Consider the following 26,810-nt stretch of genomic DNA (forward strand, 5'->3'; position numbering starts at 1 on the left):
CACCACAGAGAGAGACAACACAGACACAGAGAGACAAACAGAGACACGGAGAAAAAACTAACTTAAATCCTCCCCGTAGAAGTGGTTCAAAGTTAATTTGAAGCTTTCGTGACTGCAGGAATTACTCTGTGTTATATTGCATTATATTTCTAAGTTTACTAGGTTTATTTTCTATCTGATGACGGTTGCCTGTGTTGCAATCGAAACGTCGTATTATATGATTTTATTTATTTGCTTTACGTGACTTTACCGAAAGAACCAAAGAGGAATTACTGACGATTCGCTTCCAAGCAGCACTAAGCCTGTAGCTATCCGAACGGTTATATTTATTTTTCTATTTCTCTCAATTTTGATAGATTATCTCATTAGTCTTGGCCAGTAGTTACTATTTTTTTCCCCTCCAATCATTTCAACGCTCAGCCTCCCGACCAATCACCGTGAAGGCCTCCTTTCAGCCAATCGGAGCCCTTGGTTTATCTATGAATAGTCGTTAGGCTGCACATTGGCTTGGGGTCATTTTCGATCATTCCATCGGTACCAGGTACATTGCCCCGTGATGCAGAGTCTTTGAGATTAGAGTGGTAAGGTACGGTATAGTAAATACAGTAACTTTTTTTATAGTAGGATATTTTTTTTTGCCTGTGTGTAGGTTTATTTATGCCCAATTTCATAGAGTAAACACGTTATAAAACACACACAAAAAACACATACAACACCTAAAACGTATTGTTACGCAAGAATGTGCAAAAATAAGCTATCTTAAATAATGATGATGTAGTGATCATCCGTTTTTTTTATTCAATGTCCTGTCAGAACATTGAATTTGTCATCGATGAAAATGAACGGCATACTTTTGAAGCTGCGTCATCCGACATAAATAATCATAGTAAAAAATAGTCGAAGACATTTTCGCTGAAAATATTTCTAGGCATACCTTGATTTTTGTTTGTCAATCATTTCAAATTCGATATGCTTATGTGCGGCACACAGCGCGTTCGAAAGAAATCACTGAAGTCCTACGAAACAGAAGTGCATTGGGCCTACAAGAACCTTACTCTGGCCCTACCTCCACCCGAGTTCTCCTCTCGCCCTTCCAGAAACCTTCCCTGCGTCTCTCATTCCTCATCGCACGGTGTCTGGGTCTATTACCCCCCCTCCCCCCACTTAGACTCGACTCCTCGTGAACTCTCTCGCCATCAAACACGCCGCCTGATGTCTGTCCTGTACAACCCCCCACCACCCCCGCGCCACCTTGATCAACTAAGGGGGGGGACCATAGCAGCACGAAGAGTGCAGTACAACAATGGAGCTCACGGCGAGAACCTGAAAGAGGTAGACACGGACGAGCGGCTGAGAGAGAGAGAGCACGCGGGCCTTGGAGTAAAAGTTCAAAGGTTTCGGCCCGGCCAGCGGGGTCGGCGGACGATGTGGCCCAGACGCGGGGACTGGCCCAGAGCTGCAGCCAAGAGGCGAGGAAACGCGGCCCAAAGCGGGTCACAGCACCTCCCCCATGGAGACGGAGCGATGAAATTGGCTCCGGTTGGATTTGGCAGTCATCGCATGGCGGCTTGTGGGGGGTATGTCAGGCAGGTTCGCCTTCATCCAGCAGTGGATGATGCATCATGGCTGTTGGCGATGCCGATGTTCGATAAACGTTGCCGCTGTGAACGTGTCAAAGGTTGAAAAGCTGTAAAGATTGCGGGGGTGGTGGTGGTGGGGGGGTGGTGAACGAATTATTTGCTGGTGCTGCGTTGGCAGTTGGCGCACGAGCAGAGCCGACATGATCAACAACGTTTCGGGCAACGACCCTTCTTCATACCGCACGTGCAATTTTCCTACGCAAGGAACGTTGCCCGAAACGTCGCCCCCGTTACCACCGCCACGACGCGGCCGCTATCGACTCCCCAGTGCGCCGAGTTGTTTTTTTTTATTTTTGCTTCGGGAGGGTCAAAGGTCGCCTTCTCGGGGGCCAGAGTTCGCCGCAACGCGGCGCGCGCGCGCTTGCCAAGGTGCGGTCACAGTGACGTCACAGTGGCGTCACGTCCCTTACTGACCACGTCCACCGCCACCGCCAGCTCCGTCCACCCGGCAGCCGCGGGGTAAAGTGTGGTGGCTTGTCGCACCACGCCGCCCAATGTGCCGCGGGCAAAGCAGTCGCGCAGGCGACGATGTCTGCGACGTTGCGCCGCTGTGCACCGCGAGCGGGCGACGCGGTTGCTTGAACCTCAGCAGCTGTTTGACCCGCGTCGACCGAGTTGAAACTAAACAAACTTTGTTATTATTTTACCAGGTAAGGCCCACTGAGCCATGAAGGGGCAGTTCGTAAATGACGTCACTGCGATTTTGGACGATTTTTGACCCCCCCCCGCTTCGTCACACGGCGTCACAACAAGTCAGACCCCCCCCCTCAAATGACGTCACAAAGCTCTGCCCCCCCCCCGCCCAAAAATAAAACATGCTTCAAATCGCTTTAAACTATTGTCATTGTAGTTGCGTATTTAATGTGGCGCTGCACTCTGATGTTGTAGAAAACATTTATTAAAAAGTCTATTTAATTAAGTAGAACGTGTTGTCTATATTTATTTAAAGTTGCGCGTTTTGATGTGACGTCACATTTCTCACCCCCCCCCTCCCGTCACACATCGTCACAAATATCTGACCCCCGCCCCCCCCCCCCAGGTGCGTGACGTCATTTATGGACGGGCCCCAAAGCTCTTTTTTTCAGACGTGACGTGGCTATCGCAAAAAATGACAGCTCAACAAAAGTTGCTTTCATCGTCACGTGGAAATCTAAAATCTATAGCATCCAAAACGCAACCAAAACGCGAGATGTTGGTTCTAAATGTGGATGGGGGGGGGAGGAAACAAAATGGAGGACCCGGAGAAAAATCCACGCGACCGCGGGGAGAGAGACGCCGCAAACTCCACACAGCAGCAGCAGCAGGCGCCGTCAGGGTCGAACCCACGACCCCCGCCCTGTTACATCACGAGGAGTGGAGTCGGGGAGATTGCTGTACGGGAGAAAGTGGAAGGCAGAGAAGGAAGAGAGAGAGAGAGAACGGGAAGGGGGAAGACGGTGGGAAGGCGAGCGGAGAAACGGGAGCCAAGGGTCAGGAGAGACGAGGAGGAGAGAGAGAGGCTGCATCAGGGCCTCCACGCTGCTGCTACTGCACGGAGCGGAGTCTGTTTTCACAGCGGGCGGTGACGGGGAGCGGGGAGGGGGTTCGAACTGGGTGGGGGGGGGGGCAGGTAGAGGTCACGTGCTCCACGTGGTGAGTGCTCCCCTGCTGGTCAGCACGAGCATGGCATCATCGGTGGCAGGGCCACCGTGGCCAGCTGGCTCACGAGGTCAGAGAGACGCTTATTCTGGGCTACGCGAGTTTCAGCCGCCCAACCACAGTGATTAAACAGAGTTTCTCAAGTGTAATGCGTTGATGGTCTCAGCCAGGTCCCCAGTGACTCACACAGACACCCGTAGACTTAGAGGCAGCGCTCCGAGTAAACCGCTCTTCTCAAGTGGAGTGAGTTGATGCTACTGATTTGAAAACGTTCAGAGCGGGTGGGAAATTGCTACAGCAATTTGTACGTGCAACTTCTTTCGCACCATACATAGCCGACCGTGCTAAATCAGAGGTGCGGATTTGGACCAGAGATCACTTGCAGGGGGGATATCGGAGGAGGCTCTGCGATATCGGAGGAGGCTCTGCGATATCCGCTTCCGCGGGCTGTTTCACGAATGCGAAGGTGTCGCGATGCTCCCTGCAACATCTCCAGCTGTGGTCCTCTCGTGTCGACTCGACGGCTGTGGGACAACCGGGATATATTCCATCTACCTGGTTGTGTTCCCACCCAGCACACCAAAGACAAAGATCCCCCGTGTAGCCTTAACAGACCGTAGGGGCAAGTGCTGTTAGCGAGCGGCACCAATGAAGGCCGGCACGGCGCACGAGGGGGTGGATGGCCAGCACCACGCCCGGCCGCCTTTGTCTCCCCAGTGGCGATGTTGAGATACCGCACCAGGTACTCATTTGAGGCCGAGTCCGCCAAGGAGAGGGCCCAGGACCGGTTCAGATAATCGTCACTGGTGTTGGTGGCCGTGAGCGGGAATCGAACTCGGGTTTGACAGGTTCGTAGCACGGCGTAGCGCTAACCGCGACACCACCGCACCCGGCACACCACGTCCACTGTGACACTCACTATGGGCTGTGGCTGCAGCTCATGCCTTGCCACCTCGTCCAGGCGGTGAGAAATGCTTATCGCTTCTTCGGCTCTTGATGCGAGACGGCAGAGTGGCACCGCGTACCGGTGAGAGACATCGACCAGTGTGTGACCCCCGTCTCCACGTGACCACGTTTATTCAATGATTTTGCTCCCCTTGCAGACAGAAGCACGACATTCCAACTCCCACACATCATCTCCCACCCACGATGCCCCCCCCCCCACCACCGTCCACAACTCGCACAGGTCGCCTCCCGGCGACGATACCTCCATCTCCTACGGAGCCTGGCTCTCGTAATCTCCGGTTCACGCCCGTCACCGCCCCGCACCAACTCCCGCCGAGCATCTTCGTGCCAGCGCAGACACGGACCGTCAAACGACAGGAGCGTTACATTCACCGAACATTGCAGTACAAGTGTCAACACGTTCGTCAGTAAGGCTGCGTGGGGCCTTAAAAGAGAAAAAAAAAACCATGTTAATAATTGGCGACGCTACAGGCAATGGGCCCGTTTCTTTATAGCACGTAAATGATTTTAGATTCATTTATGACCACACAGCGTCACTTATGAACGTATTGAGTCTTCTGTCATTTATCTGGGCTGGTGTGAACCACTGCCAACCCAGCGGCGGCGGCGGCGGCGGAAGCATCACCGCATAATTTGTTAAAGTAAAAATGCGATCCGCATTTTAAACTGGAGACGTGAGGTCACTGCCAAATGCCGTTGCGCTGTGACGTCGCCTGGAACCTCTCCCTGGTGTCCCGCGGTAACCGGCGACGGTGACGACGCTCGCGTCGGGCGTCGAGGAGCCACTCGCATCGCGCAGTGAAAACGATCGGGGGGAAAAAAATGTGAAAACAAAAGCTCAGAAATTGTCCTGAAAAAACGTGAAAGCGTTTAATCCGAAACTCATCCCCGCTCACCCACCCACCCGCCCCCCACGCACTGTTAAATCTACAGAGCAACATAAGCAGGTGGAAATTACGACGCAAACCCAAACCCATGCCGGTTTTCCACAAAAATAACGCGAGCGGATATATACCGGGTCCCGCGCACACGAGAGAGAGAGGGGGGTGGGAGAGGCTTTTTGGAGGACCCCTTACAAAGGTGCAGCGGGGAAAAAAAAATAACTGAAAAAGCGGTCGCTCGCCAAAGTTCCACAGCGTTAACGGCGCAGGGAACTCCTCTCGGTCGCTCGCCGAGCGAGCCTCGCGTGCACGGCGCCCACCGCAGACTTGACGTGAAACCGCGTCTCCACAAACGCGCGCAAAAAGACAGTCGCACGCCCGACATTCCCGGTGTAGTTTTCGTGCACAGCCAGTACAAATATCACCCACAGGGACAGCGCTGTGGTGCGGCCTTCTCCGCGAGCCCCCCCCCCCCCCCCCAAATGAGTTTTTTGCATTTACTCCCGACAGGGTCAACTACGCAGGCTGCCGCGCATCGAGCAACGAGGCCGTAGGACGTGAACAAACACGGGCCCGAGCAACGGCCTCCGTGGAATTAACGGGGTTTAGTTTTAGAAAACCGATACCGACTTAATCGTCGTCATGTGACCAACCCCCCCCCCCCGCCCTGCCCACCGGGAGATAAACGGCTGTGGGGAGGTGGTGAGGGTGGCAGTGAGGTGGGTGGAGGAGGGAAGGGAGGTGGAGGAGGAGGTGGAGGAGGCGAGGGAGGTGGAGAAGGTTACAGGAATGCCCCGGAGTGACCTCGTGGATCCTTCTGGTTGCGGTAGCGGTGGGTCAGCCACAGTCCCAGCAACTGGCGGACAACATACGGGGGGAGACCGCAACGGGGAGGGGAGGAGAAGCGGGTCAGACACGGGGAGTGGGAGACGTGGGAGATTTGGGGAGTGGGAGACACGTGGAGAGACACGGGGAGTGGTACAGCGGGAGACAAGGGGAGGTGTGACGTGGGAGATTTGCGCAGTGGGAGATTTGGGTAGTGGGAGACACGTGGAGACACACGGGGAGTGGTACAGCGGGAGACACGGGGAGGGGTGACGTGGGAGATTTGGGGAGTGGGAGATACGTGGAGAGACATGTGGAGTGGTACAGCGGGAGACACGGGGAGGGGGAGACGTGGGAGATTTGGGTAGTGGGAGACACGTGGAGACACACGGGGAGTGGTACAGCGGGAGACACGGGGAGTGGGAGACGTGGGAGATTTGGGGAGTGGGAGACACGTGGAGAGACACGGGGAGTGGTACAGCGGGAGACACGGGGAGTGGGAGACGTGGGAGATTTGGGTAGTGGGAGACACGTGGAGACACACGGGGAGTGGTACAGCGGGAGACACGGGGAGGTGTGACGTGGGAGATTTTCGCAGTGGGAGATTTGGGTAGTGGGAGACACGTGGAGACACACGGGTAGTGGTACAGCGGGAGACACGGGGAGGGGTGACATGGGAGATTTGGGGAGTGGGAGATGTGGGAGACGTGGGGAGACACGGGAAGCGGGAGACACAGGGAGTGGGAGACACGCGGATTGGTGACGTGGGCGATTTGTGGAGTGGGGGATGTGGGGCACACGGGGAAACGGAACGGTGGGAGACACGGAGAGTGTGAGACACGCGGAGGGGTGACGTGGGAGATTTGTGGAGTGGGAGACTCGGGGAGAGTGAGAGCCAAAGATGGACGAGAAGGGGAGAGTGAGAAACAAAGATGGGGACGCACCAGGGTGAAGGCAAAGAAGAGTCCAATGCCCCCGACTGCGCGTAGGAGTCCGTCTAGAGACTTGCCAAAGACTAAGCGGCAAGGCGTGTACTCGGGGTGAGCCTGCACGACACACGGTACACAGACACAGGTTAGCACGGCACCTGTACCAGGCAAGGTGCACTCTCAGGCTTTCACTTCAGGTGTGGAAGGCTCACAGGAGGCTCACAGGACAGGGCCAGGAGACGACTGCCAGATGTGCCACCTGTTGCTCTCCCCACTGTCACCGTTCTGCGTTTTATCCGCCCGGCGGTCCGCTCGTTGTCGTGAGCGTCGCACCGCCATCCTCCACTGTTGATGTAGGGGGCGACTGCCTCTTAACTGCCCCAATAGCGCCGGTACCAGTCACCGGCAAGTCCACTCGGCTCCACATCCTCCTGTAACCACCGTCAGCCCACCTCTTCTCCAGCCCGTGCCGTGCCCGTAGAGCCCCCTCTATTCTGGCCAAAGAGACGCTGCTTGGGCATGCGGTGGCAGGGCATGCGGTGGCAGGGGAAGCGGACCACGTGACGAGTCCCCGCCTGCCAGAGGAGCTCACCGATGGGAATGTGCGAGTTCGCGCGCGTTTCTCCCGAGGATTCAAGCCGATATTTACAAATAGATCCGGTTCCCCTTGACCAGACGTTGAGCCTGTAAGCTCGCTCAGTTAGCTCAGCGTTGGTGGTCGTGGGGTTGTTGTTGTGGCGGGGGAGTGTTGTGGTCGGCAAACCTCAGCGCAGAGCGGATCTTCCGTGGTGTTGGTGAAGCCACAACACTGCAGGTACTTCTGAACGTCTTCCCGGGTCTTGTTGTTGGCGTTGGCCCAGCTCAACTCCAACAGGGTGTCCTACCGGAACACAAAGACAAAGATCCCCCACGTAGCCTTGTAATAGACTGTTGGGGCAAGTGCTGTCAAGCAAATATCTATGAAGGCCGACACATCGCGCCTTCACCAGTGGACCCAGAGAAAGCCCAGGGTCCGTTCAGATATTCGTCACCGAAATAGCTTTTGAGCAGGAATTGAACTCGGATGGCCAGGGTTCGTAGCGCAGCGTGCTAACCACTGCGCCACCACCCTCCAGCACAAAGACAAAAGATCCCCCATGTAGCCTTAACAGATTATTGGGGCAAGTGCTGTTAACGAGCACCTATGCAGGCCGGCACGGCCCACAAGGGGTTGGAGGTGGCCAGCACCACGCCAGCCCGTTTTTGTCTCCCCAGTGGTGATGTTTACACACCGCACCAGGTACTCGTTTGAGGGTGAGTCAACCTAGGGGAGGCCCAGGACTGGTTCAGATAACCATAAGCGGGAATCCAACCCGGGTCGCCAGGTTCGTAGCGCAGCGCACGAACCGCTACACTACCGCTCCCCAGCACACACACGTACAGACACACACATACACACACACATACACACATACACACACATACACACATACACACACATACATACACACACATACACACACACGTACAGACACAAGGGTACACAAACACACACCCAGGACAAAGACAAAGATCCCCCCCGTGTAGCCTTAACAGACTGCTGAGGCAAGTGCTGTGTGGCATCATGACCATCAGCCATGGTCACATCCACTGCTGGATGAAAGCCTCCCGAATTCCACTGCCATCTCTCGCTAATAATAATCCACTCCCTCCCTCGCCCCCACATGGCTCTGCTTGACCCCCCCCCCCCCCCCCGAGCCAGACTCGGACAGAGGCCAGCAGCATCGCCACGGTTTGGTTCTGGTTTGGTTCTGGCTCGGCTCGGCAAAATAGCCGGTGGGGAATTTTTTAAGATAATAATCCCACCGTGGACCGGGAGGGTCAACCGTGCGCTGACCCGGCTGGGATCTGGCACCGGAAAACAAGCCGTAAGGGAGATGGGGGGGGTCACGCCGTATGTCAGCTGGGGGAGCACGGGAACACGTGCCCACACGCAAGGGAAATCATTACAGAGGACAGTGGAAAGGAAGGCCTCGTCCTGGCCTCCTGTAGAACCTCCACCGCTACCGCTACCTCCACCTCCATCCTCGCCTCCACCCCCACCGCTACCCCCACCCCCACCCCCACCGCTACCCCCACCTCCACCCCCACCGCCAGCCCCCCGCTACCCCCATCTCCACCCCCACCCCCACCGCTACCCCCACTGAACTCCGGCCGTGGGTCGCTGGCCCTTGCGCGGTTCCCGTCTCACCACCTGCTGGTTCCCTTAATCTCACCTGCTGGTTCTCATCATCTCACCACCTGCTGGTTCCCATCGTCTCACCACCTGCTGGTTCCCATCATCTCACCTGCTGGTTCTCGTTGAGGGCGAGGCAGGTGCAGGACACGCCGAGCTGCACGATGAACATGGGCACCAGGATCACCATGTACTGCACACGCTCCGTCAAGGACAAAGGGGACTGCGCCGGAAGGAGCCCCACGTGACCCACGGCCGCGCCCTCGCTCGCCCCTTTGGCCGCCTGTACAACCGTCGTCCCCGACATCTGTCCAACGTTTCACCCCTTCCACGTTCCGAGACGTACGCAAGTTGGAGGGCGCTGCCGTCCCCCGCTCACCGCCGAATCTCGGGGAGAACGCGGGCGGCCCAGCGTTCATTTCGCTTAGAGGAGGCGAAGCGGCGCCGCTGTTTTTTGAAGGATGCTGTACAGTACTCACCGCGGAGAACTGTAGCGGCACGACCGCCGCCAGGCTACGATAGCCGACGGCCAAACTGGTGCCACGCGCCTTCCCGCGTGGGCCTTTCACTCCCGAATCGATTACCGTTCCGCCGACGTAAACGTCCGGAATCGGAAGAAAAACCGATGACGTATGTGTACATCATTGGGACGGGAAAGGGTTAATAAGCAACTTCTTATGATTAGAGGTTTTTTTGGGTTAGAGCGCGTGAATATAAAAGTGTCCTTAAACCCGCCACTAGTACAGCACGCCGGTGTTGGAGAGCAGATAGACGACATTTACAATCTGAGTAGATTGAGGAGATTGTAAATGTCGTGGATTTACACAGCGACGTGCTGAACCAGTAACGAGATTGGCACGTTCCGTTGACGTGACAAACCTTATTAATTGGATGTCGAGTAGTGGCGGGTTTCACGACACATTTATATTTGCCCAATATAACCCAAAAAAACCCGCTGTATTATGGATGATATTGGTCACGAAACTAAGCAACTTTTTTTTAGTAACTTAAAAATAGATACAGTAGAACCTTGGAGATCGAATGCACCAGAACTCTTAACAATTCGGTGTTCGAACCATATTTCCGAACATTTCTTGCCCCGGAAACCGAACGAAATACGGAGGTCGAATGGCAATCGCGACTTGAAAGAACCTGTGTACGGCTGAAACGCTGATGGCCAGCAGCGTGCATGGCGCTTGCCCAGACAAAGGTTTTACCGTATGGGACTCCCCTTCCAAACATTAACACCACCAACACCACCTCCTCCTCACCACCTTCCACTCAAGCCATCGACTCTCCTTTCTACAGGTAAAGTGAAGTTCAATGTTCATTTAGTCCATTTATTCCGTGTATTTATTCATTTATTCCATTTGTTTATCGTGTTTCTTGGTTTTTTAAAATTATTTTATGCGTGTAATTACTGTAAACTTCGTGTAAAAATGCTTTATAACGAGAGATTCCTTGTGTATGGAACCAATTAATGTAATTTACGTTAATTCTTATGGGGAAAATTAATTCGGTGTTTGAACAAATCGGTGTTCTAATGGCCTTCTGGAACGAATTAAGTTCGATCTCCGGGGTACCACTGTACATTTCCACGTACATTTACATCCATACCAATGAACCCCACCCCGCCCCCCCTCCTGCCCACTACTGTTTTAGGCTCTCACAGCTGTACCGACGGTGAATATTTATAAAGCGACCCGCTAACTTTTTCCTCTTCTTTGCAGTCCGATGGTGTTTTTCTGTTGTTTGTTGTTGTAACTTTCTGACCGCCCCCCCCCACCTACTGGACATCTGTGAAAAAAAAGCTTCATAGTTCATCGGATTCCTCCGGTCATAAATAAATATTCTGATTCTGACACAGTTGGCTTAGCTGTGTGGCGATTGGGTCCAGATAAGGAGCCAAAGGTTACGAAACATTTTCTTTAAAACTGCTTTTTGTGTTGAGTTTGTCTTCCTTCCCCCGCGGTTGGCCCGTACCACCGCCAACCACCGCAACAGCCACCGCTCAGGGCTGCTGTGGCACCAGAACCGCTGGAGACAGGAAGCGGAGGCAGGATGTCAATCCGAGACGACAGGATGCCGGGCAGTGAAAAATCCAATGCAGCTCACAACCGCGCCAGCCCCTATCCCCCCCCGCGTGCTTTTGTGAGCGACTGTACTGACCCCCCCCCACCGCCACACCCCCCCCCCGTGGTGGCGTTACCCAGCATGCACCCTGCAGAGCGGGGGACCCAGCGGCGGCGGCGGCCGTGTCAATCGCGGAAGCGAGCGCCGGTGACGGCGGGCAGCGGCACTCCAGCACACGTCTTGAGTGAATGTCATCGACACAGGGAGGGATACATCAATGGAAGGAAAAGCGCAATCGCTGACGTACTTGAGAAAGGACGTGGCTCCTGTAAACAGACTCGCATGAGCACCTGTGTTACACCAGCAGCAGCAGCAGCAGTACCAACACAACCCCTACAACCACCACCAGCAGTACCAACACAACCCCTACAACCATCACCAGCAGTACCAACACAACCCCTACAACCACCACCGCATGCAACAGTAGTACTAACACAACCCCTACAACCACCACCAGCAGTACTAACACAACCCCTACAACCACCACCAGCAGTACCAACACAACCCCTACAACCACCACCAGCAGTACCAACACAACCCCTACAACCACCACCGCATGCAACAGTAGTACTAACACAACCCCTATAACCACCACCAGCAGTACCAACACAACCCCTACAACCACCACCGCATGCAACAGTAGTACTAACACAACCCCTACAACCACCACCAGCAGTACCAACACAACCCCTACAACCACCACCGCATGCAACAGTAGTACTAATACAACCCCTACAACCACCACCACCAGTACTAACAGAACCCCTACAACCACCACCACATGCAACAGTAGTACCAACACAACCCCTACAACCATCACCACATGCAACAGTAGTACTAACATAACCCCTACAACCACCACAATAACCACCACCAGTACTAATACAACCCCTACAACCACCACCGATACCCCTACCACCACCACCATTAACAGTACCAACACAGCGACCACCACCACCGATACCCCGACCACCAAAACCACAACCATCAACACAACCCCTACAACCACTACCGATACCCCCTACCACCACCAGCAGTATCCATACCATGACCACCACTACCTCTACCGCCACAAAAAACAAAGATCCCCTGTGTAGCCTACGCAGGCTGGAGGGGCAAGTGTCGCAGTGAGTATGAAGGCCGGCACAGCATACGAAGGGGGTGGGTGGCCAGCACCACACCCAGGCCATTTTCGTCTCCCCGGTATGGATCCTTACAAACCGCACCAAGTAATACATCTAAGGCTGAGTCGACCTAGGGGGAGAGGGGGAGGGGGGAGGCTACGGGACCGGTTCAGATATTCATGAACCGAAGTTGGCCGTGAGTGGGGAAATTGAACACGAGAACGTCGAGGGGGGGTGGCTGTGGGTTTGTTAGCACGTCAACCGCTGCACCGCCACACCACACAGCGACGACAACGACGATGACTCAAATAATTTAAAAAAACGCTGAAATCGCGAGCGGCGCGGAAGAAAATCGGCGTCCAGTTTTCGCGACGATTCATCGCGGCGACGATTCATCGCGACGCCGGTTCACGATCAGCCGACACAAAACCCCCCGATCACGGTTCACGACCACAGGACACAAACCCCCCGATCACGGTTCACGACCACAGGACACAAAACCCCCCGATCACGGTTCACGACCACAGGACACAAACCCCCCGATCACGGTTCACGACGCCGCCTCTCCGCCCCGATGGCTGCCACCACCTGGCCGCGCACAAGCGGCAGGCTCGCAATGAGACGCGGCCGGTTTGAAAATCATCAAGAAGATCGACTCCCCCCCCCCCGCCTCCCTTGGCTACCACCACCGACTGCCGCAGGGGTAGGTGGGCAACGCCGAGCCACCCGCACGGGCAGAGCCGGCGTGTCAACCTCCAACTCCCTCCGTCCCCCCTGCGCCTTCCACTTCACGATCGCGAGACGCTCAACGTTGTCAGAAACCCGAGTTTCGGGGGGGTGACGGCGACCCCCGGGGGGGTGACGACGACCCCCGGGGGGGTGACGGCGACCCCCGGGCGTAACGGCGACCCCCGATGGTAAGGACGACCCCCGATGGTAACACCCCTCGAGACACTACCGCGTCCGGCCGCGCGACGTGCCATGGTGCCGCCCCTGCCTCGGTGGCCCCGCGCCCGGCCGGTGAGGATACGAAGAAGAGCAGCACCTGGTGGTGCTTGACGGCACCGACGAGGCCGACGATGGAGACGAGGAAGAGGAAGAAGCCAACGGAGATGACGCCGCCCACCACCGAGATGCTGGAGATGATGCCGAAGCCTGCGCCGTAGGCCGCGACCCCGATCAGCAGCAGCCCCACGAGCTGCACGGTGGAGGGGGGTCGGGGGGGGAGAGAAGGGAGAGGTGAGAAAGGTTGGGGTTGAGGTAGGGAGGTGGGAGGGAGGGGAGAGAGGGAGGCGATGGGAGACGGGCGATGAAGTGACGACGTGAGGGGAGCGTGTCGCGGGTGAGAAGGGAGAGGGGGTGAGGGAGGGAGGTTGACACGGAGGTTGACACGGAGGTGGGAGAAGTTTGAGGGAGACGATGTCGAAGTGGATTCAGGAGCAGAAGGGAGGAGAGATGCAAGAGGAGAGGGAGGAGGGTGACAAGGAGGAGGGGACAGACGACGAAGGAGGATGACGTGGAACAGGGTTAAGAGGTCAGAGGACATCAAACAGAAATGCTTCATCCGATTGCAAACCCACTTTTGAACAATCATCGCACACTGCGGTCACTTACAGTGGTCGCTTTACCGTCACGCCAAAAGCCCACGTCTATCTGAGCGGGAGTCCCAAGGCGTCCGCTCGGGGCCACCTCTTCACACTCCCGCTGCCTTGCATCCCAACCGGGAAACGTACGCACGTACGCACGCACGCATGCACGCATGCACGTGTGTGTGTGTTTAACTTTTGTTGCACCGTACGTAGCCAACCGTGTGCTAATCGGAGGTGATGGGAGTGTAGGTGTGTGTGTGTGTGTGTTGAACTTCTTTCGCACCGTACGTAACCAACCGTGCTAATCGGAGGTGTGGCTGTAGGCAAGCAGTTCAGATTCGCTAGCCTCCTTACCATAGCGTTCTGGTGGGGGTGGCGGTGACCATTTAAGCTGCAAAGAGGGCACCAGTCACACAGGAAAATGCCAAGTGGCACGGGCAATCGCATCTCACGCAAAATTTATCTAATCTTTAAATATATATTTTTTTGGATTGTGCTGCTATTGGTGCTGCCTCGTCACGAGACGAAGAATCCCTTTGGAGCTCTCGCAGTGAGAAGTGCGACCCCCTTCGCGTTAGAAAACGGCCCACTGAAGCAGATATCACAGAGCTACCGCTGAGATCGCCTTCTTCTTCAAGTGACAACTGGTCCACACAGAATAGCCCACTGAAGCAGATATCACAGAGCTACCGCTGAGATCGCCTTCTTCTTCAAGTGACAACTGGTCCACACAGAATAGCCCACTGAAGCAGATATCACAGAGCTACAGCTGAGATCGCCTTCTTCTTAAAGTTCCACTCTGGTCCACACAGAATGGCCCACTGAAGCAGATATCATAGAGCTACCGCTGAGATTGCCTTTTTCTTCAAGTGACAACTGGTCCACACAGAATAGCCCACGTAAGCGGTGATCACAGAGCTACCGCTGAGATCGCCTTCTTCTTAAAGTTCCACTCTGGTTCACACAGAACGGCCCACTGAAGCAGATATCACAGAGCTACCACTGAGATCGCCTTCTTCTTAAAGTTCCACTGTGGTCCACACAGAACGGCCCACTGAAGCAGATATCACAGAGCTACCACTGAGATCGCCTTCTTCTTAAAGTTCCACTGTGGTCCACACAGAACGGCCCACTGAAGAAGATATCACAGAGCTACCACTGAGATCGCCTTCTTCTTAAAGTTCCACTCTGGTCCACACAGAATGGCCCACTGAAGCAGATATCACAGAGCTACCGCTGATATCGCCTTCTTCTTAAAGTACCGCTCTGGTCCACACACAGAACGGCCCACTGAAGCAGATATCATAGAGCTACCGCTGATATCGCCTTCTTCTTCAAGTTCCACTCTGGTCCACACAGAATAGCCCACGTAAGCAGATATCACAGAGCTACCGCTGAGATCGCCTTCTTCTTAAAGTACCGCTCTGGTCCACACACAGAACGGCCCACTGAAGCAGATATCACAGAGCTACCACTGAGATCGCCTTCTTCTTAAAGTACCGCTCTGGTTCACACACGGGAGCAGGCAGCGCCTTCCCGCCCCGCCGCCCGAGAGCAATGTGCCGCCGTCGCATGACAGCCAAAACCAAATGTGGTGCAGAGAAGCACAGTGTGATGGTGGGGGTTGTTGTGCAGCCATTGGTGACCGGGCTGAGCCCAAAAACTCGCTCCAACACTTGAGGAACCGGTTTCACCACAGGCGACTGAACCCCGATTTCAAATCTCGGGGAGGGGGGGGGAGGGCAGGGGGAGGGTCTCAGCAATGCTGGGCTCGACTCCCTGAGTTGTGTGCGAGCCACCTGGCCCCTCCTTGGTTCAAAATAATTCACGCCTACACTTCGGATGAATGCGGCTTGTGTCGACGGTGGCTAGGAGATGTTAACTACCTCGCCTGGTATACAGGAAGTCGTGGGTTCGATCCCAACCCTGATGCCTGCTGCTGTATATTTGGAGTTTGCGTGTCTCTCTCTCATCATCACGGTGGCTAGGAGATGTTAACCACCTCGCCTGGTATACAGGAAGTCGTGGGTTCGATCCCAACCCTGATGCCTGCTGCTGTATATGTAGAGTTTGCGTGTCTCTCTCTCTCATCATCATCACGGTGGCTAGGAGATGTTAACTACCTCGCGCGGTATACAGGAAGTCGTGGGTTCGATCCCAACCCTGACGCCTGCTGTGTATTTTGAGTTTGCGTGTCTCTCTCTCATCATCATCACGGTGGCTAGGAGATGTTAACTACCTCGCCTGGTATACAGGAGGTCGTGGGTTCGATCCCAACCCTGACGCCTGCTGTGTATTTGGAGTTTGCGTGTCTCTCTCATCATCATCACGGTGGCTAGGAGATGTTAACTACCTCGCCTGGTCTACAGGAGGTCGTGGGTTCAATCCCGACCCTGAGGCCTGCTGTGTATTTGGAGTTTGCAGTCTCTCTCTCTCCCCATCCACGCTCAGAATCAACACCGCGCGTTTCGAGTATTTGTCTGCTGCAAAACGTCCACGCAATAATAATAATAATCCACATTTCGTTGAGCTATCGGAGAGGGAGGAATGGGATGGAGGAGATGGGGGGGGGGCACGGCAGAGGGGAGAACGAACGAAATATGACGTCGAGGCGAGGGGGCAGGAGGAGGTGAGGGGGCAGGACGAGGTGAGGGGGCAGGAGGAGGTGAGGGGGCAGGACGAGGTGAGGGGGCAGGAGGAGGTGAGGGGGCAGGACGAGGTGAGGGGGCAGGACGAGGTGAGGGCGAGCGGGGACCAAGCGAGAAGTTGACGAGGGCAGACAGTTGGCGTTGAGGTGACGAGGCGAGGGGTGAAGAGGTGAGAGAGGGTGAGGAGAGAGGGGGGTTGAGGCGAGAGAAGGCAAGTTGATGAGGTGGGGATTGGGTGTGAGGGGGTGATGCTGAGAAGAGGGGAAGGCGAGGGGTGAAGAGGTGAGAAGTGATGAGGGGGGGGGGGGTGAGGAGGGAGGCGAGAGAAGGCAAGTTGATGAGGTGGGGATTGGGTGTGAGGGGGTGATGCTGAGAAGAGGGCAATGGAAGAGGTGAGGTGTGAGGAGAGCAATGAGGTTGGAGGTGCGGGCGGGAAGAAGAGGCGGAGGGAATGGCAAGCGATGAGGGGCGAGGGGGAGGGGTAGTGTAGCGGTGAGCGCGACCCGAGATCCTGCGTCTCCCCTAGGTCGACTCGGCCTCAAATCCGTATCTGGTGCTGCGTGTAAACATCGCCACTGGGGAGACAAAGGCGGCCGGGCGTGGCGTTGTCCACCCACCCCTCCTTCGTGTGCCGTGGTGGTCTACTTCGGTGCTACTCGCTAACAGCACTTGCCAAGTCTGTTATAGTCTACTTATATTGTTATAGTCTACTTATATTGTTATAGGCTACTTATATTGTTATAGTTTACTTATATTGTTATAGTCTACTTATATTGTTATAGTCTACTTATATTGTTATAGTCTACTTATATTGTTATAGGCTACTTATATTGTTATAGGCTACTTATATTGTTATAGTCTACTTATATTGTTATAGTCTACTTATATTGTTATAGTCTACTTATATTGTTATAGTCTACTTATATTGTTATAGTCTACTTATATTGTTATAGTCTACTTATATTGTTATAGGCTACTTATATTGTTATAGGCGACTTATATTGTTATAGTCTACTTATATTGTTATAGGCTACTTATATTGTTATAGTCTACTTATATTGTTATAGTCTACTTATATTGTTATAGGCGACTTATATTGTTATAGTCTACTTATATTGTTATAGGCTACTTATATTGTTATAGTCTACTTATATTGTTATAGGCTACTTATATTGTTATAGGCTACTTATATTGTTATAGGCTACTTATATTATTATAGGCTACTTATATTGTTATAGTCTACTTATATTGTTATAGGCTACTTATATTGTTATAGTCTACTTATATTGTTATAGTCTACTTATATTGTTATAGGCTATTTATATTGTTATAGTCTACTTATATTGTTATAGGCGACTTATATTGTTATAGTCTACTTATATTGTTATAGGCGACTTATATTGTTATAGGCTACTTATATTGTTATAGGCTACTTATATTGTTATAGGCTATTTATATTGTTATAGGCTATTTATATTGTTATAAGCTACTTATATTGTTATAGGCTACTTATATTGTTATAGGCTACTTATATTGTTATAGTCTACTTATATTGTTATAGGCTACTTATATTGTTATAGGCTATTTATATTGTTATAGGCTACTTATATTGTTATAGGCTATTTATATTGTTATAAGCTATTTATATTGTTATAGGCTATTTATATTGTTATAAGCTACTTATATTGTTATAGTCCACTTATATTGTTATAGGCTACTTATATTGTTATAGGCTACTTATATTGTTATAGGCTACTTATATTGTTATAGTCTACTTATATTGTTATAGGCTACTTATATTGTTATAGGCTACTTATATTGTTATAGTCTATTTATATTGTTATAGGCTACTTATATTGTTATAGGCTATTAATATTGGGGGGGACACACCCCTCCCCCATAATCAAATATGCTCAAAATGCCCCCCCCCCAATATATTGCTATAAAATAGATTTCTGTTTACATGATTGTGGTTATGGTTGTACTTTATTAATCCCTAATCTCTGCCATTACATTCAATGAAACAAGAAATGGTAAAAAACAGAGCAATGTAATACAATACACTATTATACATTAATTAAAAAGTCCATCCTATGTAATAGTGATTTTTTTTATATTTTAGGCAGGAAGTTATTTGGTCCTCCCCAATGTTGACTCCATGGCTACGGCCTTGATGGGGTGGGTGATGGGGGGGGTGATGGGGGGGTGGTGATGGGGGTGGTGATGGGGTGGGTGATGGGGGGTGGTGATGGGGGGGTGATGGGGGGGTGGGTGATGGGGGGTGGTGATGGGAGGTGGTGATGGGGGGGTGGGTGATGGGGGGGGGGTGATAGGGTGGGTGGTGGGGGGGGGTGGGTGATGGGGGGGTGATGATGGGGGGGTGATGATGGGGAAGATGGTGATGGGGGGGTGGTGATGGGGTGGGTGATGGGGGTTGTGATGGGGGTTGTGATGGGGTGGGTGATGGGGTGGGTGATGGGGTGGGTGATGGGGGTTGTGATGGGGTGGGTGATGGGGGGTGGGTGATGGGGTGGGTGATGGGGTGGGTGATGGGGGGGTGGGTGATGGGGGGGTGGGTGATGGGGGGGTGGTGATGGGGTGGGTGATGGGGGGGTGGGTGATGGGGGGGTGGTGATGGGGTGGGTGATGGGGGGGTGGGTGATGGGGTGGGTGATGGGGTGGGTGATGGGGTGGGTGATGGGGGGTGGGTGATGGGGGTGGTGATGGGGGGGTGGGTGATGGGGTGGGTGATGGGGGGGTGGGTGATGGGGGGTGGTGATGGGGTGGGTGATGGGGGGGTGGGTGATGGGGGGGTGGTGATGGGGTGGGTGATGGGGTGGGTGATGGGGGGGGTGGAGATGGGGTGGGTGATAGGGTGGGTGATGGGGGGGGTGATGGGGGGGTGGTGATGGGGGGTGGTGATGGGGTGGGTGATGGGGGGTGGTGATGGGGTGGGTGATGGGGTGGGTGATGGGGGGGGTGGAGATGGGGTGGGTGATAGGGTGGGTGATGGGGTGGGTGATGGGGGGGTGGGTGATGGGGGGGTGGTGATGGGGTGGGTGATGGGGTGGGTGATGGGGGGGTGGAGATGGGGTGGGTGATGGGGTGGGTGATGGGGGGGGTGATGGGGGGGTGGTGATGGGGTAGAGGCCGCAGCCAGGTGAACGGCACAGACGCGGAGGGGATTTCCAGGAGTCGTCGCCTCAGCTCACAGAACCACCCCACCCCACCCCCCACCCTCCGAGACCAGCCAGGCTCGATCCACAGTTCCATGTCAAAAGTCTGACATGGAACTGCGCGCTTCCACCATTCTGCGATTCTCTCGCCAACGCCGACCGCTGTCCCTCCGCGTGCGAGGTTAAAACCCGCGCGTTTATTAGACTCGTCAAAAGTTCGCGTGTTTTTGTAACGGAATCAAACGCCCTCGTCTCGCCGTATCGATATCGCATGAGACGCGTACGGAACGGACAAACAATCGATTTAAACGCGCGGCGATTCTCCCACCGGGAAACATCGGGGGCCCCCCCCATTTAAACGCCACCGCATCCCTCGTGACGGAAACTTCTCGAAGCCCCCTCCCCTCCCCCCCCCCTTTTATTTTTGGTCACGGCCCCCCAAGTCCCCTTAAGACCCCGATGATACCGAGACCCTCAGACCCAGATACACCCCCCTCATAAGAGACCCCCCCCCCTATGAGTCCCCGCTTCTCATAGAAACACCAATCCCAGGTCACAGATATGTCCTCCCTTATTAACCCCCCCCCCAAATCCTACACTCAAGAGAGACCACTTTTTCTAGAGACTACCTTGAAAATTTATTTACTTTAAAACTGCTTGTTTGTTGTGTGTTAGTTTGTGAGCGCGGTTGGCTACGTACGGTGCGAAAGAAGTTTAACAAACATACATTTTCACAGGGAACCCACCCCTATAGACCCCTGCAGAACCTCTTTAGACATCCCCAGAGACCACAAACAGACCCCCCTAAACAGACCCCCCTAAACAGACCCCCCTAAACACTCAGACCCCCCCTAAACACTCAGACCACACTCCGAGACAGACCCCTAAACAAACCACAGGGACCCCTGACACCCCCGCCCAGAGACCCCTAGAGACAGAACCCAGAGACTCCTAGAGAAGAACCCAGAGACCCCTAAACAAACCAGAGACCCCTGAACAAACCACAGAGACCCCTGACTCCCCCACGCCCAGATACCCCTAGAGACAGAACCCAGAGACCCCTAAACAAACCTCATGGACCCCTGACTCCCCACGCCCAGATACCCCTAGAGACAGAACCCAGATACCTCTAGAGACAGAACCCAGAGACCCCTAAACAAACCACAGAGACCCCTGACTCCCCACGCCCAGAGACCCCTAGAGACAGAACCCAGAGACCCCTAGGGACAGAAACCAGAGACCCCTAGAGACAGAACCCACAGACCCCTAGAGACAGAACCCAGAGACCCCTAAACAAACCACATGGACCCCTGACACCCCACGCCCAGAGACCCCTAGAGACAGAACCCACAGACCCCTAAACAAACCACAGAGACCCCTAGAGACAGAACCCACAGACCCCTAAACAAACCACAGAGACCCCTAGAGACAGAACCCAGAGACCCCTAAACAAACCACATGGACCCCTGACACCCCACGCCCAGAGACCCCTAGAGACAGAACCCAGAGACCCCTGAACAAACCACAGAGACCCCTGACACCCCACGCCCAGAGACCCCTAGAGACAGAACCCAGAGACCCCTAGAGACAGAACCCAGAGACCCCTGAACAAACCACAGAGACCCCTGACACCCCACGCCCAGAGACCCCTAGAGACAGAACCCAGAGACCCCTAGAGACAGAACCCACAGACCCCTAAACAAACCAGAGACCCCTAGAGACAGAACCCAGAGACCCCTGAACAAACCACATGGACCCCCGACACCCCACGCCCAGATACCCCTAGAGACAGAACCCAGAGACCCCTAGAGACAGAACCCACAGACCCCTAAACAAACCACAGAGACCCCTAGAGACAGAACCCAGAGACCCCTAGAGACAGAACCCAGAGACCCCTAAACAAACCACATGGACCCCTGACACCCCACGCCCAGAGACCCCTAGAGACAGAACCCAGAGACCCCTAAACAAACCACATGGACCCCTGACACCCCACGCCCAGAGACCCCTAGAGACAGAACCCAGAGACCCCTGAACAAACCACTGAGACCCCCGACTCCCCACGCCCAGAGACCCCTAGAGACAGGACCCAGAGACCCCTAGAGACAGGACCCAGAGACCCCTACACAGACCCCCCGGGAAACCCCGCCGCCTCACCATGTAGAGGGTGTTCAGCGCCCCGAGGGCGTTCTTCGAGCAGACGAAGCCTCCGCACACCATCTTGGCGTCTTGCTGTATCCGGGCTCTTGTCGGGGATGAAGCGGTGAGAGAGGAGGGGGAGGAGGAGGAGAGGAGGAGGAGAGGGGGTTCTCCTCGGCTCGATTCGCGGGGTCCGCTTGGGGTCCGGTGGGGGATCCCGATGGGAGGAATCGGGGAAGGCGAGGGGGGAAGATGGAATGGACGTCGGCAGAGAGACCCTCGACCAGGTGTCTGTGTTGAACCACCTCGACCAGGTGTCTGTGTTGAACCTCGACCAGGTGGGTGTCTGTGTTGAACCTCGACCAGGTGCCGGATAGGTGACGCAGACCGAGGAGGGGACTGCACCGTCGGTGAGCTCTGACTGGAGCGGGCGGAGGAGGAGGATGAGGCGGCGAATCGACGAGGTTCCGGTGTGAGCCCGGGACGGTGTCGAGGAGGGGGAGAGGGGGGAGGAGAGGGGGGGGGAGAGGGGGGGGCAACCCACGCCCCGCCCCGGTCTCCACGTCGCGCATTTCGCGTGGCCCGGCCGCACCTGCGCGCTCCCTTGGCCAGGGCTGTTGCCAACTCAGCGGATTTTGTCGTACACCCTCGCAGGGACCCACGGACTCGCACAGAGACCCACAGACACGCACAGAGACCCACAGACTCGCACAGAGACCCACAGACACGCACAGAGACCCATTAGACACGCACAGAGACCCACAGATACGCACATAGACTCACGGACTCGCACAGAGACCCACAGACACGCACAGAGACCCACATATACGCACAGAGAGCCATCAAACACGCACAGGGACCCACAGACACTCACATAGACCCACAGACACGCACAGAGACCCACAGACACGCACAGAGACCCACAGAGACGCACAGAGACCCACAGACACGCACATAGACTCACGGACTCGCACAGAGACTCACAGACACGCAAAGAGACCCACGGACTCGCAGAGACCCACAGACACGCACAGAGACCCACAGACATGCACAGAGACCCATCAGACACGCACATAGACTCGCGGACTCGCACAGAGACCCATAGACTCGCACAGAGACCCACAGACTCGCACAGAGACCCACAGACACGCACAGAGACCCATTAGACACGCACAGAGACCCACAGACACGCACAGAGACCCTCAGACACGCACATAGGCCCACAGACTCGCACAGAGACCCACAGACACGCACAGAGACCCACAGATACGCGCAGAGAGCCATCAGACACGCACATAGACCCACAGACTCGCACAGAGACCCACAGACACGCACAGAGACCCACAGACTCGCACAGAGACCCACAGACACGCAGAGAGACCCACAGACTCGCACAGAGACCCACAGACTCGCACAGAGACCCACAGACACGCACATAGGCCCACAGACTCGCACAGAGACCCACAGACTCGCACAGAGACCCACAGACTCGCACAGAGACCCACAGACACGCACAGAGACCCACAGACACGCACAGAGACCCACAGATACGCGCAGAGAGCCATCAGACACGCACAGAGAACCACAGACACGCACAGAGACCCTCAGACACGCACATAGGCCCACAGACTCGCACAGAGACCCACAGACACGCACAGAGACCCATTAGACACGCACAGAGACCCACAGATACGCACATAGACTCACGGACTCGCACAGAGACCCACAGACACGCACAGAGACCCACAGACTCGCACAGAGACCCACATATACGCACAGAGAGCCATCAAACATGCACAGGGACCCACAGACACTCACATAGACCCACAGACACGCACAGAGACCCACAGACACGCACAGAGACCCACAGAGACGCACAGAGACCCACAGACACGCACATAGACTCACGGACTCGCACAGAGACTCACAGACACGCAAAGAGACCCACGGACTCGCAGAGACCCACAGACACGCACAGAGACCCACAGACATGCACAGAGACCCATCAGACACGCACATAGACTCGCGGACTCGCACAGAGACCCATAGACTCGCACAGAGACCCACAGACTCGCACAGAGACCCACAGACACGCACAGAGACCCATTAGACACGCACAGAGACCCACAGACACGCACATAGACTCACGGATTCGCACAGAGACCCACAGACACGCACAGAGACCCACAGACTCGCACAGAGACCCACAGACACGCACATAGACCCACAGACACGCACATAGACTCACGGACTCGCACAGAGACCCACAGACACGCACAGAGACCCACAGACACGGACAGAGACCCACGGACTCGCACATAGACCCACAGACTCGCACAGAGACCCTCAGAGACGCACAGAGACCCAGAGACTCGCACAGAGACCCACAGACACGCACATAGACCCACAGACTCGCACAGAGACCCACAGACTCGCACATAGACTCACGGACTCGCACAGAGACCCATAGACTCGCACAGGGACCCACAGACTCGCACAGAAACCCAAGGACTCGCACAGAGACCCATAGACTCGCACAGGGACCCACAGACTCGCACAGAGACCCATAGACTCGCACATAGACTCACGGACTCGCACAGAGACCCACAGATACGCACATAGGCCCACAGACTCGCACAGAGACCCACAGACTCGCACAGAGACCCACAGACACGGACAGAGATCCATAGACTGACAGACCCATAGACTCACACAGACCCACAGACTCGCTCAGAGACCCACAGACTCGCAAGAGACCGACAGACTCGCACAGAGACCCACAGACTCGCACAGATAGCCATAGACTCATACAATAACACATTGACCCATAGACTCTCAATGAGACCCACAGACTCTCATAGAGACCCACCGACTCTCATAGAGACCCATCGACTCTCATAGAGACCCACCGACTCTCACAGAGACGCACAGACTCGCACAGAGACTCGCACAGACACCCATACACTCTCACAGAAACCCATACACTCCCAGAGACCCATATACTCGCACAGAGACCCATAGACTCGCACAGAGCCCATAAACTCGCATCGATACCCATAGATTTATATTTGAATCCATATACACTACTCACAGAGACCCACAGACTCGCATAGATATGCAGAGGTGCTGAAACCCCAAACTAAAAGTTACTTGATCAGGTAAGGCCCACTGAGCTATATAGCTCTTTTTCAGATGCAACCTGGCCACAAATGACAGCAGCTCAACGAAGTGGCTTATCACGTGGACATGTGGAGCAGCAGCCAAATACTCTAAACGCGTGATTTTTGATTCTGAATGTGAAGAGAAATACCGGAGCACCCGGATAAAAATGCATGCGACCACGGGGATAAAGAAAAAGAGAGACGCAAACTCCAAATATACAGCAGCAGGCCTCAGGGTCAGGATCGAACCCACGACCTCCTGTAGACCAGGCGAGGTAGTTAACATCTCCTAGCCACCGTGATGATGATGAGAGAGAGACACGCAAACTCCAAATCTACAGCAGCAGGCGTCAGGGTCGGGATCAAACCCATGGCCTCCTGTAGACCAGGCGAGGTAGTTTACATCTCCTAGCCACCGTGATAATGATGAGAGAGAGACACCGCAAACTCCAAATCTATAGCAGCAGGCGTCAGGGTCGGGTTCGCACCCACGACCCCCTGTATACCAGGCGAGGTAGTTAACATCTCCTAGCCACCGTGATGATGAGAGAGAGACACACACGCCGCAAACTCCAAATATACAGCAGCAGGCGTCAGGGTCGGGTTCGCACCCACGACCCCCTGTATACCGCGCGAGGTAGTTAACATCTCCTGGCCACCGTGATGATGATGATGAGAGAGACAGGCAAACTCCAAATCTACAGCAGCAGGCGTCAGGGTCGGGTTCGCACCCACGACCCCCTGTATACCGGGCGAGGTAGTTAACATTGTTTTCGTTTGTCAATCTGACTGTAAGATTGTTGCGTCATCAGTTCACAACTGAGTGGAACGCCAGGTAAGGTTTCGTGACGTGTACCGTTGATGACTTTAGGATGCCTCTCTGGCAACATCTAGAGATCGTGTGCGGTTCGAACTCGGACAGAGACGACCCTGGATTCAGGTGAGCTTGACTCTGCTGCTGATGAGAGACTGAATGTGGAAACCCCGGTCCTTGCCTTTGACATCTGGGGCAGTTTACCAGCATTGATTCAGGCGAGCCTGACTGCTGCTGCTGATGGGAGACTGAATGTGGAAACTGGTACTCGCCTTTGACATCTGGGGCAGTTTACCAGCATTGATTCAGGCGAGCTTGACTCTGCTGCTGATGAGAGACTGAATGTGGAAACTGGTCCTCGCCTTTGACATCTGGGGCAGTTTACCAGCATTGATTCAGGCGAGCTTTGACTCTGCTGCTGATGAGAGATTGAATGTGGAAACTGGTCCTCGCCTTTGACATCTAGGGCAGTTTACCAGCATTGATTCAGGCGAGCTTGACTCTGCTGCTGATGAGAGACTGAATGTGGAAACTGGTCCTCGCCTTTGACATCTGGGGCAGTTTACCAGCATTGATTCAGGCGAGCTTGACTCTGCTGCTGATGAGACTATGAATGTGGAAACCCGGTCAAGAGTTGTTTGTATTGCTTAAACAATTGTTGCCGCTCCGGGGTGATGCCGGCCTCGTCTGGGAAGCGAATGGAGTCGGTGTACGCACGCTCGTATTATAATTATTTTGAAAGAATTTCGTGTTTTTCTTGGAGGGCCCCAGCAGATGGCGGTCATCGGCCAGGAACGGGAAACCTGGACCCCGGAACGAGTCGCCCGGCTCGGTGGGACGACTACGAACGACTCTGGGAGTGAACTCTCCCCCACCTCACTCCACTGCTGGCCGAAGGGTGGCCAGTGGAGGCAGCTCGAGTTTGATTTTGT

At 54.5% G+C, this 26,810-nt stretch overlaps 1 protein-coding gene across 2 annotated transcripts; it reads right to left on the reverse strand.

Moving 5' to 3' along the window:
- Positions 1-5,595: 5,595 nt before the first annotated feature.
- On the reverse strand, positions 5,596-22,411 carry LOC116954742 (tetraspanin-31-like). Of its 2 annotated transcripts, XM_076052473.1 has the most exons (7): positions 22,233-22,411; positions 21,922-22,181; positions 13,382-13,549; positions 9,207-9,287; positions 7,643-7,759; positions 6,895-6,996; positions 5,596-5,981 (listed from the first exon to the last, which is right to left on the reverse strand). In XM_076052473.1, exons 2-7 carry the CDS (start codon positions 21,982-21,984, stop codon positions 5,907-5,909), a joined length of 606 nt encoding a protein of 201 aa, XP_075908588.1. In that variant the 5' UTR covers positions 21,985-22,181; positions 22,233-22,411; the 3' UTR covers positions 5,596-5,906. The 2 variants fall into 2 exon arrangements, with proteins under 2 accessions (XP_075908588.1, XP_075908587.1); XM_076052472.1 differs by having other exon boundaries at positions 21,922-22,411.
- Between the last annotated feature and the right edge of the window lie 4,399 nt (positions 22,412-26,810).

This window comes from Petromyzon marinus, chromosome 56 (genome assembly GCF_048934315.1).
Source record: "Petromyzon marinus isolate PM22_M1 ecotype Great Lakes invasive population chromosome 56, UKy_Petmar_22M1.pri1.0, whole genome shotgun sequence".
Lineage (NCBI taxonomy): Eukaryota > Metazoa > Chordata > Hyperoartia > Petromyzontiformes > Petromyzontidae > Petromyzon > Petromyzon marinus.